Source organism: Mirounga leonina, unplaced genomic scaffold (assembly GCF_011800145.1).
Source record: "Mirounga leonina isolate KUSES-001 unplaced genomic scaffold, KU_Mleo_1.0 Mir_171, whole genome shotgun sequence".
Classification (NCBI taxonomy): Eukaryota; Metazoa; Chordata; class Mammalia; order Carnivora; family Phocidae; genus Mirounga; species Mirounga leonina.
In genome coordinates, this window is record NW_023270436.1 from 3,892,648 (window position 1) to 3,908,372 (window position 15,725).

Genomic DNA, 15,725 nt, shown 5'->3' on the forward strand with positions numbered 1-15,725 from the left:
CAAACAACAACATAATGCTCTGGAGACAGTTAACTCCCACAGACACACACACACACACACAAATTAATTTCTTCTCATCATCACAAAGAAAGGTATAGGGAGAATTAAGATAGGTCTTCAGACTTTCTTCTTGGTCCAACATCTATTTAAAGAAATATGCATTTTGGTGATGGGAAGCTATTAAAATAAAGGAACTAACATATTAGTTGCCAAGTATGGATCAAACATTGTGTTAGGCATTCTGCACACTTAGCTCATTTAATGAGCTTTTCCTCCGGCTATATTGGACCCATACGGTGGTCATCTCTCCAGCATCCCCGTGCACCCCATCTTCTTCTATTTATAGCACTATGATGGATTGCATCATTAGTGTCCACTTTTACACCCGCCATCATGGGACAGTGCCAATTCATTCCACTGAAGGGCTTCGTTGATTTGGAATTTAACCATGAGCCTTGCTTTGGCCAAAACAAAGAGACAGAAGTGTTGGTGATCCACATCTGAGCCCCAGAGTTCTCAGGACATCCACCCTTGTTTCTATCATGTATTGCCTCGTTTAAAAAAAAAAAGGCAATGGGCATTCTCCTTGCTCTGCTGGCCCTCTGTGGGTCTCTGCCATCGCTTTGAGAAGAGCATGGCCGGGCTAGCCTGCTCGCGTCAGGGGCACTAGGAGGGACACATGTGAAGGAGAACATCTCCAGCAGGACTTCAACCTCCTCATGGATGTTGGAGGGAAAATAAATGAGTAATCTTAATATATTTTTTTCATTTGAAATAATCACAAAATTATATAACAGTATAGTGTAAGAAATTATCTTTTCCCTGAACTAAATGAGAACAAATTGCCAGTCCCTTTAAATTAATTAATGTATTTATTATTTAATTAAATTAATTGCTGATCCCTTTAAGTTAATTGTGTATCTCCTATAGCAAGAACAAAACTACCAAACCCTCCACACAACCAACAAAATCAAGAAATTCACATTGATACATTGCTAATATTTATTTATTTTGATACATTATTAATATTTAAAAATCAAACCTCATTCAACTTTTTCCAAATGTCATAAGCATGTGCTTACAGCAAAGGATCCAATCCTGCATTACGGTCTATTGACAGGAACCATCTGAACCTTCTCTTTCTTTCTTTTATTTTTTTTTAAGATTTTATTTATTTGAGAGAGAAAGAGAGAGAGTGTGCGAGAGAGCATGAGCAGGGGGGAGGAGAGGCAGAAGGAGAGGGAGAAGCAGGTTCCCTGCTGAGCAAGGAGCCCGATGCAAGGCTTGTCCCAGGACCCCGAGATCATGACCTGAGCTGAAGGCAGACGCTTAACCCACTGAGCCCCCCAGGCACCCCTGAACCTTCTCTTTCTACTGGAATTGCTACGCTGTAGAAGGTAAACGCCCACAGGCTGACGGCTGTGTCTGCCAGCACATGGGGAAAACCTTCACACATGTTGCCAGAGAATAACAGAACTGTAAAAAAATTACTCATTTATTATCCCTCCAACATCCCTCAGGTGGCTGAGCCCCCGCTGGAGATGCCATCCTTCACACGCATCTCTCTGATGCCCCTGGCACCAGCAGGCTAGCATAACCGCCCTCCTCGAGCATCTGGACCCAAAGACGCCCCGAGGAGCTACAGCCAGTGGCCACGAGGCACTGACTCCAGCTTCTCCCTGGAACCCCAGAGCAGTCACCTGGAAGGAAAGAAGGCGTTCTTTTCTCTTTTAGTCGGGGAGTCTGAATTTTGCTGCTTGGGGCTTTATCAAAGAACCATTCTCTATCTATCCCTACTGTGCCTACCCACGTACTTAGCAGGAAATGTTCACAACGGTTTATCATTTGGAATATAAACCCTAGCTCAGTCACTTCCTCGCTCTCAGCCTATGTAACTCCATCTTTCAGTGCCTCAGTTTACTCATCATACAATGGGTACTGGAAACCCTGAATGGCCACACACAGTGCCCAACCCACCATAAATGTTCCATGATGTCTCATATATATGGAACACCATAAGGCTTCTATATAGTTACTAATATTATTATTGCTAGCATTCCTCAGGTAGTCTAAGAAAACCACAAGCCCCTGGAGACCCCATGCAGAGGGGATGGGGCAAAAAAAAGGGAGATCCACTTGCCAAATATTCTGATATTTACTGTAAACTAAAAATGATCCAATCAGACATTTCTAGAAAAAAAAGTCTAAACCTGAACTTTAATTATCTACAAAGACAGTCTCCTGTGACCTACTCATCCCATGCTGCTAGAGGGGGTTTTCTGATTAACTCTGTTTTCCATTAGAACACAAGTATTAATCTGCTGAGGGAACGTGAACCTAGTCACTTAATACTTCTGATGCACACAACAGAAATAAATTAGTGTGAATGTGTTAGATAATATTCCCTTCAGTTACTCCCTAAAAATATTACTTTTTTAAAAGTTAAATTAATTAGGCTTATTTAATTTTTGTTGCATTTTAATAAGTTCATTTACAAGAAAATAAACTCAGGCTTAAGAAGACAGGATATTTCACGGATTGAAGTAAGAAAAACAGAAGTCTTCCAAATTGGAATCCATGGTCAGGCAAAATTCAGCAAGTTATATTAAATTAAATCCAGAAATGTATTATTATTTTTAATTGCTTGGGATTTTGATTAATCACCCTCTTTAGGACACAGATTAGTGATTCTCATACCAAGGCTTCCAAAACTCCTAAACACTGCCTCAGTTCATCACTTGCCTGTTCTTTTTCCACTTTCAATGATGATTTATCAGCCCTCGATCAGAATCGAAGATTACAGGTGCTCCCTAACATCCCCCTCCGCACGGAGGAGAGGGGGTTCATCATCTCACCAAGCCTGCATCTCTCCCGCCTGTGTCAACCGGGGTTTTGTTTCATCTGAGCTCAGCAGAGAACAAGGAGGTGGGGGAGTATGTTGATGTCACAACATGGCATCAATATGCATGCAGACCTCGTCATGTAGTAGCCTAGTTCCTTCCATCTATAGAGTGCTTAGCCTATCGGAAAGACTTTCTCTTTAGAGAGCTGAAGCTGGCTTGTCCATGAGATGGCAGTCTACAGTAGTGATCCCAATTCCTCGTCAGCTCATTCTGCAACCGGGGACATGCTGAGAAGAGCTAAAAATTCTCTGCACTATTGACCCAACCCATGGCCAGTCTGTAAACCTCAACCACAGCCACACCACAGTCGGGCGTAATAGATGGGGATAATATTGCTTTGTTTAATCAGCAAGTATTTATTGAGCACCAACAATATGCCAAGCACTTAACCAGACACTGATGATACCAGAGAGGAAAATGAGGTCCCTAAGATCATGGAGCTTATTATTTATTTGTAGAGAGAGAAACAGGCAGCTAATCAAATAAATACGTAACATGTCATTGGTAACAAACGGGAAGAAGCTGCAAAAAGAAGGAGAAGGGGTAAAGAGTGAAGACTACGATTGTTATTTTAAACAGGGTGGTCGCAGAATGCTTTGTTGAAAAGGCACCAATTGAAGTGACAATTGAGAATGATGGCGACAAGACGAAGACAATGACATTGGTGATGACCACAGGTGTCCTCTGCTGGGGCTATGTTCAGCACTTGGCATGCATCATCTCTTACAACCCTGCGAGTAGATGCTGCTACTGACTCCTATTTTAAGGGGAACACAAAGTTGAATTATCTTTTTCAAGGTCACCCCACTAGTACCTAGCTGTTCTGTTGCCACTGAAGCATTTTGATTCGGGGACCAAAGAAGGAACGCATCCACCAGCACCAGGTATGGAGTGACGGCAGCCAAACGCTATGGCGCAGTGCGCAGAGTGGAAGAGGGCATAGTCACTGATGGATGTATTTCTAGATGCCAGGTAGACCCTCCCATCGCTTCCTGCTTCCCATCGGAGGTATTGCTTTACCTGATCAGTGTCTGCTTGTTCTAATCTTCCTCAGTGTCAATCTTATCAACACTGTCTAGAAATGCGGGAGCAATTCACGGTCATACCTCGCTGCAAATACTAGATGAATGACATTTCACTTGGATGTTTTCTAGGACATGCTGGTGACCTGGAGTGCATCTACATACAGGCATCCATGAGGTTTGTCCCTCTATGCTTTCCTATCAACTGGCTGGTCACACTGGGAAGCTAGCAAGGAAGGGGGGGATACACCAGACTGAGAATGGTGGAAATAAATTCCAAGAATCCGGGGAGGGACCAGAAACACATTAATTAGTTAGACACATTCAGCGAATGACAAGATACCTTGAATGAAAGGTAAAGCTCAATTAAATAAAATCCAGCCAGTGATGGTAAAGAACCTCAATACCACACGTGGGTGACCATGTAGAAGTGGAAAGAGCAGAAATCACTGAAATTTATGGCTGAAGAGATTTTAAGAAATCAGTAAGTTTCCACTTCAGGGAATTCTGCCTTTCTGTCTGCCTGCTATGTTCTTACTCCAAAACTTCTATAGCTGACTCCTCGTTATTCAAATTGCTACTCAAATGTGATCACTCTCAGAGACGTTTTCCCTGACTTTCCTCCTAAAGCCACACCCCACCTTCCTCCAGTCTACTTCAATTACATTACCTGATTGTTTGGTATCATCAAATTGTCCTTAGCTTCATTACTCGTTTATTTATTCATCTATGTGTCTGTTGCTTTTTCTGCTAGAATATAAAGTCCTGGAAACTAGAAACCTCACCTCCCCACATGAGCCGCTGTTTTCCTAATAATGAGCACAGTGCTCAACCCAGTAGTTACTCAATAAATGAATGGCCCACTTATTTCACAAGTGAACAAGATGGAGAAATGCAAAGTGAAATAACCCTAAGGCAAGGTCATGAAGATTCCCAGGGGCAGAGTTAGGTCTTAAATTTAAGACTCTTGGCTATTGGTGGGTTCTGCTTTTCAGACTCCTGGTGAAAAAAGTCCTACTCTACGGATGTTTAAAATGTGGATAACAAACTGAATGCTGATGTTTTATAGACACACACGGGCATACTTATTTCTTGGTTTCTTTTGTTTGCTCAGGCAAACTTTGTCACCTGGATGCTTCAGCCCTGAGACTTCCCCGCCACACAGAGACTTCACCTCCAGAAGAAAATCTGGACATGTTTTGCTTCCACAGATGACATTAACAATTTAGAGAATGATTTAAACATAAAGGCATCTCACAGAAATGCCAATAAGACTTAGCACATCTCATTAATGAGATACACAAACTTGGAAATTACCATGATTCTATTTCCCAGTGAAACTATCCTAATTAAGTCCAAGCGTGTCTGTGTTATTTAGGAAAATAAGTAATTACGCTATGCCCTTGAGACGTATCACTAATTGGGTGCATTGAGCTAACACTCTCACGGTCTTGCCTGGAACTGAATTTGATCATCTGATGTCCAGGACCGTGCTCAGGGCAATTGACTGCTTCCTACAAGAACTTAAGTGCTCGAGCAACACTGCCGATGAACTGCAGGTCACACAGCAAACTGACAACTGATGTATTCCCTGATTGTCCCTGATTATGAAAGGCACGATGCTTTTTAACTCAACAGTGACTGAATGAACAGCGACATACCAGCCTGTGAGGAACACGGCATGTGTTCCAAGTGGCATGGGTCCAACAGTGCAGATCTCGCTGCATAAGGGTATTATAAAGAGCCCAAATCTCAAAGATGCATTACTAGCACAAAATATGGTATCTGAGCCTACAAGATCATTGGACTCCAATATTTAAAGCAGACACGGCACACGCAAGGGAAGTCAAATCTAGCTCCTTACCCAAGCAGTACCTCAAAGATGAATAAGCCTAGAGATCTAACGTGTGCCATGATGACTGTAGGTGGTATTACTGCATTGAATACAGGACGTTTTCTAAGAGAGTAGGTTGCTGATGGTCTCAGCATACATACAAAACTGATAACCAGATCAGGAGATGTGTCCATTAGCTTGACTGTAATAATTTCACTACATATATAATACATATAATGTATATATATGATCATGTTGTACACCTTAAATATATATAATTTTTTATTAAAAAAAAAAAAGATGCAAGTGACCTGGCCAAGGGTCTAGAAGACAGTTGCCCTGCTGGACCAGTCAAAGAAAATTGTAGGAGCAAACCTGGTCTCCCCCCTGTCCAAGGCTTTCTGATGTCTCATGTCGTGTCCCAGCAGAGATGATCTCCGGAGGCAGAAGGAGCTCGCTTTCTTTCTGGTTAATATGACTTCCCATTAACATTAGGACATTTCAATGAATGGGTATTATGAGTGTTTATCTGTGACCAGAGGGGAAAGAGACAAACAGACTTACATTCACTATCCCTGCTAATTATATCCCTCCAGAAATTTTAGGTAGGTTGTGACTAAAATTTTTCTTTCCAATAGGAAATAGTTGAGATTTCAACTGGGTGTTTCTATTAATGATCCTACGAGTGCACAGTTATGGGTTCCCAAGACCAGATAATCCCAATTACATAAAAAGAAGATTATTAGAAATGTGAAACATACTCACATGGAAGAAAGCGCTATGGATAAACAATCAGGAGAGTCCTTGTCTTTTATTTTTTTGGTTAAAAAATTTATATTTAGATTTAGCTAGCTGGACTCAGTTTAGATGATTCCAATTTTGTTGGCAACATCCAAAGCATCATAGTCAGGAGCCAGTTGAACATATGCCTTCTTCTCTCCATCAGGCCCGATCAAGGTGTTGACCTTGGCCACGTCAATGTCATAGAGCTTCTTAACAACCTGTTTGATCTGGTGCTTATTGGCCTTGACATCCACAATGAACACAAGTGTGTTGTTGTCTTCTATTTTCTTCATGGCTGACTCAGTAGTCAGGGGGAGCTTGATGATGGCATAGTGATCAAGCTTGTTTCTCCGGGGGGCGCTCTTTCGAGGATATTTGGGCTGCCTCCGCAGACGCAGTGTCTTGGATTGTTGAAATGTAGGTGATGTGCGGATCTTCTTTTTTTTGTGACTGTGGACGCCTTTCAGCACCGCTTTCTTGGCCTTCAAAGCCTTTGCTTTGGCTTTGGCTTTGGGAGGGGCAGGGGCTTCCTTCTTAGCCTTCGGCGCCATCTTTGTAAAAGGGATTTGGGAAGAGTCCTCGTCTTTTAAAAAGTGAGAGGAAACAAGAGTCCTGAGATGCTCATCATGTTAGAAACACATCCTATTCCCATCTATTCTTACAGTGGTAGTATCGATGAGCAAACATAGCAACTCAGACTGTAAGTGTCATGAATATTGGCAGATTATGAATACATTAAGAATACATTTAAAGAGTATTCTTCTGGGGCGCCTGGGTGGCTCAGTCATTAAGCGTCTGCCTTCGGCTCAGGTCATGATCCCAGGGTCCTGGGATCGAGCCCCACATCGGGCTCCCTGCTCAGCGGGAAGCCTGCTTCTCCCTCTCCCACTTCTCCTGCTTGTGTTCCCTCTCTCGCTGTCTCTCTCTGTCAAATAAATAAATAAAATCTTAAAAAAAAAGAGTATTCTTCCACTGATGAAAACCCACTTGTTACCCAAGTAAGATGTGAGTTGAAGGGGCACCTGGGTGGCTCAGTCGGTTGAGCATCAGCCTTCAGCTCAGGTCATGATCTCAGGGTCCTGGGATCAAGTCCTGCAGCAGGCTCCCTGCTCAGTGGGGAGTCAGCTTCTCCCTCTCCCTCTCTTCCCCTGTTTGTGCTCTCTCTCTCAAAATAAATATATAAAATCTTAAAAGAAAAAAAAAAGATGTGAGTTGAATATTCTGGGTCAGTGTATGTTTGGAAGAGCTATCAAATGGACACCTTACTTAATTCAATTACTTTCTGCCATACTCAATATATAAGAGCTAAATTCTTACCTTACTCTCTTTAAGGCAGGAGGAGCACAACACTTCTGAGATCAAGGTTTAAAATTTCAATCACCATGGTGGGGGCAATTAGCTTTATAGAGGAAAAACCCAATTCTGAAACATAAATTCTACTCCTAACCTTGACTAGTTATTTAAAAAACAAGGAGCATTGGGTCTTGGTCAAGAAGATGCAGACAGCTCCACAAAGAATCACCACCACCATGGGATGCCCGGTTTGAATGATACAAGCTGTTGATGGTGAGCTTGTTATTCACGCCTTTCACGCAAAGAAAGCAGGACTGTGCTGGCAGTAATCATATTCAGGAAGTTCTCCAGAGTTGTGTAACTTTGTTTATATATAGAACATTTACATATATATACATATATCTTCAAAATAAAACAGAAAAAGTATATGTGTATAAAATATGTATGTAAAATATAAATATATATAAAATATTTTATACATATACATGCTTTTTGTTTTATTTTTGATACTTGCTATCGCCATGTGTTCAAATTTACTAGTATCCATTTTGCCATTAACGCCATCCAGTGTATTTTTCATCCAGGTCATTGTCGCTTTCATTCTTAGAAGTTTGAGACTTTTTATATCTTCCAAGTCATTAGTGACATGGACTTAAATCATACACCAATGAAACTACAGAATATGATGAGATAATATGTGAACTATCTCTAAAACGTTTTGTATATATAGTGAAAGGTCAAACAATTGAAGAGAAGTAGAGCTCCAGGCAGGTGTGTCAGTTAGCTACTGCTGAATAACAAATCACCCCAGCAGGTGGCATAAATAATGAGCATCTTTTGTAATGCTTGCAGGTCTGTGCATCCGCTAGAGCAGCTCTTGAGACTGCAGGCCTGTGCACCTGTGGGTCAGCTGGAAATGCACACACACCTAGACCCAGTCATGCATCCCTAGGTATACCCAAGTGTACACAGGAAACACGTACAACAACGTTCATTTAAGGAAAAACTCCACTGCCAAGCTATCTGGATGTATCTATCTCCCATGCAAGGAATCTGTTGGCTGACTTCCATTTCTCTTGGCTTGGCATTAGCTGTCAGAACACTTTCAGATCCCAGGGTCCTGGGATCAAGTCCCCCATTGGGCTCCCTGCTCAGTGGGGAGTACACATCTCCCTCTCCATCTGCCCCTCCCCCTTGCTCATGCTCTCTCTTTCTCTCTCGCTCTAATAAATAAATAAAATCTTTAAAAAAAGAACACTTTCAGATTTGCTTATTTTTCTAATGTCTTCTGTCCTTTATAATCATGTGGTTTTCATCTTCATTTACTCACATTTCCTCACAATGAGTGTTCATTAAAACACTTTAAATTAAGACTTTTTCTGCCTTTCTAACCTAGTGCATTGGGTTTTTGCATTTGACAGCTTTTAAAATTCTTATCACAGTATTTCAGGCAGTTTGTGTGTTACATTCTATTAAAACGATTCTACCCAAGGTTGTCACAGTTCAGAGATTACAGCTTCTGCAGGATTTTTTTTTTTTAAGGAATATATTCATATATTCACTTTGTCAGCCATCAGACACATCCCATGAGCCTGCATTTAACATCTCATTTGATAGCATAATTCGACAAAAGGGATAAAAGAAGCAATATTTATTAATATTGTGGAATGGGTTTTACAGGGGTATTAGATAGGCACACATTGTCATCCCAAAGCAAACATTTCTGCATTTCTAGCACTGCCAGCAAGACAAAGAGGAAAAGGGTAGAAAGGCAGGAAAGGAGAAAGAGGCAGGACGTGTGAGAACTTCTCCTAATGACGTAACTCTGGTTACATAATGCCTTTTTTTCTCATGCAATCTTTCCAATCTCTTCTAAAAAAGAATGCAAAATGTATTCTCACAAATGTGACAAACACCATCTGTGTTGTTCTTTGGGTTTGAAAACATCACTACTTGATCAAATAGTTTAAGAAAATATATGCCCTATGCAAAATCCACAGATATTACTTTTATGTACCCAGACAGTATTTCCTGAGGGTGCAGAGGTGGAAAATCCCATGTGGACTCCTCAGGCACAACATCTGGATTTGAAAGACTATCCAGATAGTCTGGACAGCTTGGCCCCTCTTGTTTCTGCCCCCACCCCCAGCATCCATCCCCCAGAACACCTCCCATCCTCTAAGCCACGTCGTTCAGGTGGGCTGGCCACAGTGACTGGTCTGGTGGGCCCATGATCCAGGCTGGTCCAAAGAGAGCCAGTGGACCTGACGGGGAAGAGTGGCATCCTCCCTGAAGTGACCACACCAGCAGGATGGACACTGGGAGCTGCTGGTGGCTGACCTGCCACCAGGAGGGAAGATCCTGCTAGAGATGCTGCCAAGCCAGAGGAAAGACAGGGGACAGGTCACTAAGGATGCCGCTTGGGCCCCTGGATCCAGACGTCGTCCCTGGTAGCAGCCCCCCTGCGAGTCTCCATCAGCATGAGGAACCCAACACCCCTTCATGCTTGGGCTTCATCAGTGCGGCACCCAACAATAAAGCCCAGCTGACCAACACCCCCAGCAACCCAGAGGGAGTCTTCCAGTGGGGGCACAAACACACAGGGCCCCCGTGCAAAACAGAGAACCAAACGGATATGACTTCGGAGAGAGGAAACCTATTGGCTACATATCCAGCAGTCATCCTCTTACACCTCATCCTTGTCAACAGGGCCTGCTCCCATCTATGAATCCTAAAAATGTCAAATATGCACCTTACCAAACTCCTCTGAACCCAGGACCTACTGTGGATCAGTGGGATCTGAGGGGAAGACCAGTGCAGGGTTTGTGGAAACGTGCTTTTACCCTGGTAAAGAGACAGACCTGTGAAGAGTCTTCTCTCTTCCTGCCTTTGGATGAGCAGGGTGAGTCTGTGATATCTGGAAGAGCTGTAGCTATCTTGGGATCATGAGGACACACGTGGGTGAGGGGCAGCCAGTGTCCTGGGTGTCATGGAGTGGAAAACCACAAACGTTTGGATGACCCTGCTGGGCCACTGGATTATCAAACCAACGAACCATCCACCTCTGAAATTCTTGTTGTGAAGTAGAATTAAGTCCCCTCATTTCAGCCACTTTCAGGTGGCATTCCACTAATGGCCACTGACACTATCCTGAATAATAAACTGATCTCATGCCTTCTCCATGTTTTTGCAACTGAGGCTTAAGAGATGTTCATCAGGTATGTGCAGGGTCCCCAAAGCCCATGGTCCAACAAGGTCGCCTAATGAAACCCTTTCTCAGGGGTTGTGATGGAGTGTTGGGTCTGAAAATGAGAATGTTGAGTTTGGAATCACCCAGGTTCTTGAATATCTTGACCAGTGTCGATCTACTTAGTTTTGTCCACTCAACCTCAGTCACTTACTCACTGGAAGAGATCTTCTAAGGCAGACAGAACACTGTCCCAGATGAGATTTGCTAGGATTGGCAAGAACAAAGCCTTGATGTCACAATTCCACTGATGTGCCAGCCAATACCTCCCACACTCACACTCACTAATTCTCTCATTAAACAAGTACTCCCCAGCACCTACTTTGTGCTTCCCACCGTAGAACCCTAATCCTTTAAGGATCGAAGAAGAACAAGAGAACTTAGACACTGTCACAACTACCCAGCAATAAAGCCCCTATAGAAGATATGAAATGAAAAGTGGGACTGTGTTTCAGTAAAACGTCATTTGCAAAACAGAAGATGGGCCAGATTTGGCCCACACCTGTAGTTTTCTGACTCCTGATCTAAGGAAAAGGAGGTTTCTGCACCTTTTACATGAAGGCTTCCCGGAAGATGTGGTGGTGGTGAGGAAACTCTTTGTTGATGGTGAGACCTTGGTTCTCTATCACTAAAGCAGAAAGGAAGAGGGGCTGCCTGGCTCACTTGGTGGAGCACGTGACCCTTGATCTCAGGGTCATGAATTCAAGCCCCACGTTGGGCATGGAGCCTACTTAAAAAGAAAAAAGCAGAAAGGAAGAAAAAGGCAAAGACAAAATCATTCATGGAACCCTTGGAAATCAAGTTACGTCAACAAGCAGTTTACAAATGAGCTGTATAAATTCTGAACTTCATTTCGTTTGAAATGTCACATTCCTTCTGGGAACTGCCAACAAATTACTGTATAAGATCCATATATAATTATCTCTGTGGAAAGCTGGCAAGTCAGAAATGAGTTTAAGGTGTTATTTGCTTGATGATAATTTGTGGTGTATTTACATGGACTTTTATTTCCTCTTCTCCCACTCAGACTTTGCGTTTTCTGAGCAGCCATGACTCGGGGCTCACGCGGGACCGTTACATTCTCATGTCTTCATCCCCATGGTTGGAGAAATCAGGCTGAGGAATCTGTATCTCTGCCCAACTTGGGCCCCTCAGCCCTGGGCTGTGGATGCAGGATCCATGAACACCCAATTACAAAAAAAGCTTTTGGAAAGATTGGCTACCTCCCCCCCAAGGAATTCATTCCCAGACTCTCATGGAGAGCTTCAAAAATTGAAAACGTGCTCTGAAAATGAACCACAAAGCCGAGGAGACCAAGAACTCAGGAGCCACCTGAGACATCTATAGAGGGCCTCAAACTACAGGAAGGTGGGAAGCCCATCCCATAGCTGGGGCCTGCTCACATGCTGTGTAGTGGAGGGGACAACTCTCCCAGGGGACACTTTCTCCCGTACTGCCGTCTTGGAGCAAGGAGACCATGCCCAGTTTAAAGGTTTCCCCAGAAGTCCTGCCCAAGAACCCCTCCTCGCATCTCAGACCTTGCCACGGGGCCACCGTCTCCTGGCAAATGTGGCTTTTCAGCTGGGCACATCAGCAGGGGGAACACAATCAGGGGTCCATAAGCAAGGAATAAAATTTAAAAGACTGATAATACAAAGGGTTGGTGAAGATGAGGACCAAGCTGACCTCTCAAAGATCATTAGCAGGAATGTAAAAAAACAGTATGACCACTTGAGAAAAAGCTTGGTAGCTACTTCAAAGCTTAAACCTATACTTACCACATGACCCAGCAATTCCGCTCTTAGCAAAGAGACTTGCACGTGAATGCTGGTAGCAGTTTTGTTCACAAGAGTAAAAGCCTGGAAACAATCCCAGTGTCGATCAACATGTAGAGCATAAACAAGCAGAGGTATATATATCACCATCAATAAAATACTGTTCAGCCATAGAAAGGAGTAAACTAGAGTCATATAGCAACGTGCATGAATCTCATATGCATTTGCAGACTGAAAGAAGCCAGACACATCATACTGCATGAAAATACTGATATGATGTTCTAGAAAGGACAAATCTAGTTTGCAGTGACAAAAAGAAAACTAGAGTTTGCCTGGGCACAGAGTTCCTGCATGTATGGACTATGAAGGAAAAAGAAGGAATTTTTGGGGTGATGGAATATTCTAGATCTTTTTTTTTTTTTGGAATGTTCTATATCTTCATTGATAGTTAATTTTTTTTTGGAATGTTCTATATCTTCATTGATAGTTCCATAGGTATGTGTATTTGTCTAAATGACTCAAACTATACATTGAATATGGGTGTGCTTTACTGCATATAAGTTATTCCTCCAAAAAGCAAAAATTTTTAAAAAATCCAAACATTTGATAAGCCAAAGTACAGAGCACATAAATCCATCCCAAGTACGACCATCCATCATTACCTATAGCACTTCCGCCGTCAACTAATCCAACCACTGTCTTCTGCTGGATAGACATAGAGCCCTCAACCGACTGCCCTACTTCTCATCTTGGAACTTTAGTGCTTAATCTCTGCTAGCAGCCAGAGCAAACCTTAGAAAGAATGAAATAAGTCATGTCATTCCTTGGCTTCAAACCCTCCAAACACTTCCTCTAGGTTAGAATAAAATTTGAAGGTTTTTTTCTGGGTATATCCAACAAGATTATGTTCAGTGGTGAATCACAGAAGGACCCCACAGTGCAGAGCCTTAAATCAGAAAGAAATTTATTTCTCCCTCACAACAGGGAAATCTAGAGGCTATCAGCCCAGGGTTAGCATCGGAGACCCAGATACTGCTCTCTTGTTGCTCCATTATGTGAAGCTTCCATTCCTGAGGTCACATCATGGTCCAAGATAGATGCTGGGACTCCAGCCATTACACCCCTGTTCCAGCCACCAGACAATAGGAAGGCACACCTCCTTCCATTAAAAACACATCGAAGAAATTTCAGGCCCCACAACCCCCGACATATAAGTCACCCATAGGGTCCTACCTATCTGACACTAAGAAATTAGAAAATGTGGTCATTACTATGCTGCCTAAGAGTAGGGAGTGGGACAGGGGCTTGATCCCACAACCCTGAGATCCTGACCTGAACCCAAATCAAGACTTGATGGCTTAACCAACTGAGTCACCCAGATGCCCCAGGAAGTGATTCTCATGATGTGCTCTTGGCTTCCAGAAGTCAGCCCATCCTGGGACAGGGAAACCTGCAGAACCCAGCGAGGGGGCAGGAGGAGTAGACCCTGCGCGCCTGCAGAGTAGGGTTAGCCACCAGGATCCCAGCGCTCGACCGCAGCGTGCGCAGCATACTCCCTTACACTTGACCGGACCCTGAGACTCCTCCGGAGCCTGTGTCCTGCAGGAAGGGCTCCCTATGCCGACAATTCCCAGCACCCAGAGGCTGAACCTCCCCTCCATCCTCCCCACCACCAGCCCTGCCTTGGCCAAATCCATGTGGCCACCTGATACCACGTGCGCAGAATAAAAATAGCAAGGTAATACCAGCCCCCGCCGATCTCCTCTGGAATGTTCTAGGCGCTGTGCTATGGGCGCATTAAATTCCCTCCACTCCAAGAGTCTGTGCATTTCTGTGCTCAGCAGAACTGGGCTTCCCTCAGACGCCAGGCCCTATGAACCCCGCAATCTCCACCAGCAACCCGAAATTGCTTTGAAATCAATCTCAGGTGCCCGCGGGGAGATCCCAGATTTCTGGCCAGATGCAAGCGCTGTGGGGGTGACTTGCTCCGTGAGCCAAGATTGGTTCTTGGGACCCCTCGGCTGGGGAGAAGGGAGCGTAAAAACCTGGGTTTCCTCGTCCTGCGTCGCCAGCACCACAGTTCCAGGAGAGGGCAGGTGGAGCCCCAGTTGTGGACGATTCTCCCCATCGTCTGTCCTCACCGATGGACGGAGCTGGGGGCAGGGCAGGGACCGCAATTTTAGGGTCAGCAGTAGAGCACCTTGACCTGGGGTGGGGGTAGGAAGCTAGGGGACAATCAACGGAACTTTCCCCTTGATCCCAGCTCTGGGGCAGCGCCTGGGAGCCTCAGGACCAGCCAAGCTCGCTCCGAGAGCCCCAGCGCTCACATCGAGGCTGGACGAGCCCCGCACAGGCGCTCCCGGGGCCGCCAGCCCTCCCGCCCCGTCGCCAAACTCCAGGTCGGGCTCCCTGCTCCTCGAAACACCCGGGCAATTTCCCGGGCCCGAGCGCCTGAACGACAGCCACCCGCTCCTGCCTCGCCTCGACCCGGCGACGCCCTGGGAGCGCACCCTGCGTCCCTAGTGTCCGCGCCCCGTCCCTGCCGGTCCTCCCCGAGGTGGCTCCGGATCCACCCCGGCTCGCGCTCCGCTAGGACTACCTCCAGCGCCTCAGTCCCCGGGCATCGGATCTGGCCGCCGGGCCCGGGCCGGGTTCCAGGCGGACCCAGCCACCTGAGCTCCGCCGCCAGGCCCGTCCCACCCCGGTGCCGCCCCTGGTCCTGCCCCCAACCCAGGCTCGTCTGGCCCACCTGAGCTCAGCTCCCCGCCCCTGTTCACCTTAAGCCCCTCCCCGGCCCCGCCCCCGCCCCCGTCCCACCCAGCCCACCTGAGATCTGCTCCTGGCCCACCTGAGATCTGCTCCTGGCCC

The 15,725-nt window shown here is 45.0% G+C and overlaps 1 protein-coding gene across 1 annotated transcript; it reads right to left on the reverse strand.

Annotated features, from left to right (window-relative positions):
• Positions 1-6,590: 6,590 nt before the first annotated feature.
• On the reverse strand, positions 6,591-7,093 carry LOC118018687 (60S ribosomal protein L23a-like). The gene has a single exon (XM_035017465.1). The coding sequence runs from the start codon at positions 7,091-7,093 to the stop codon at positions 6,623-6,625; it is 471 nt and encodes a 156-aa protein (XP_034873356.1). The 3' UTR covers positions 6,591-6,622.
• Between the last annotated feature and the right edge of the window lie 8,632 nt (positions 7,094-15,725).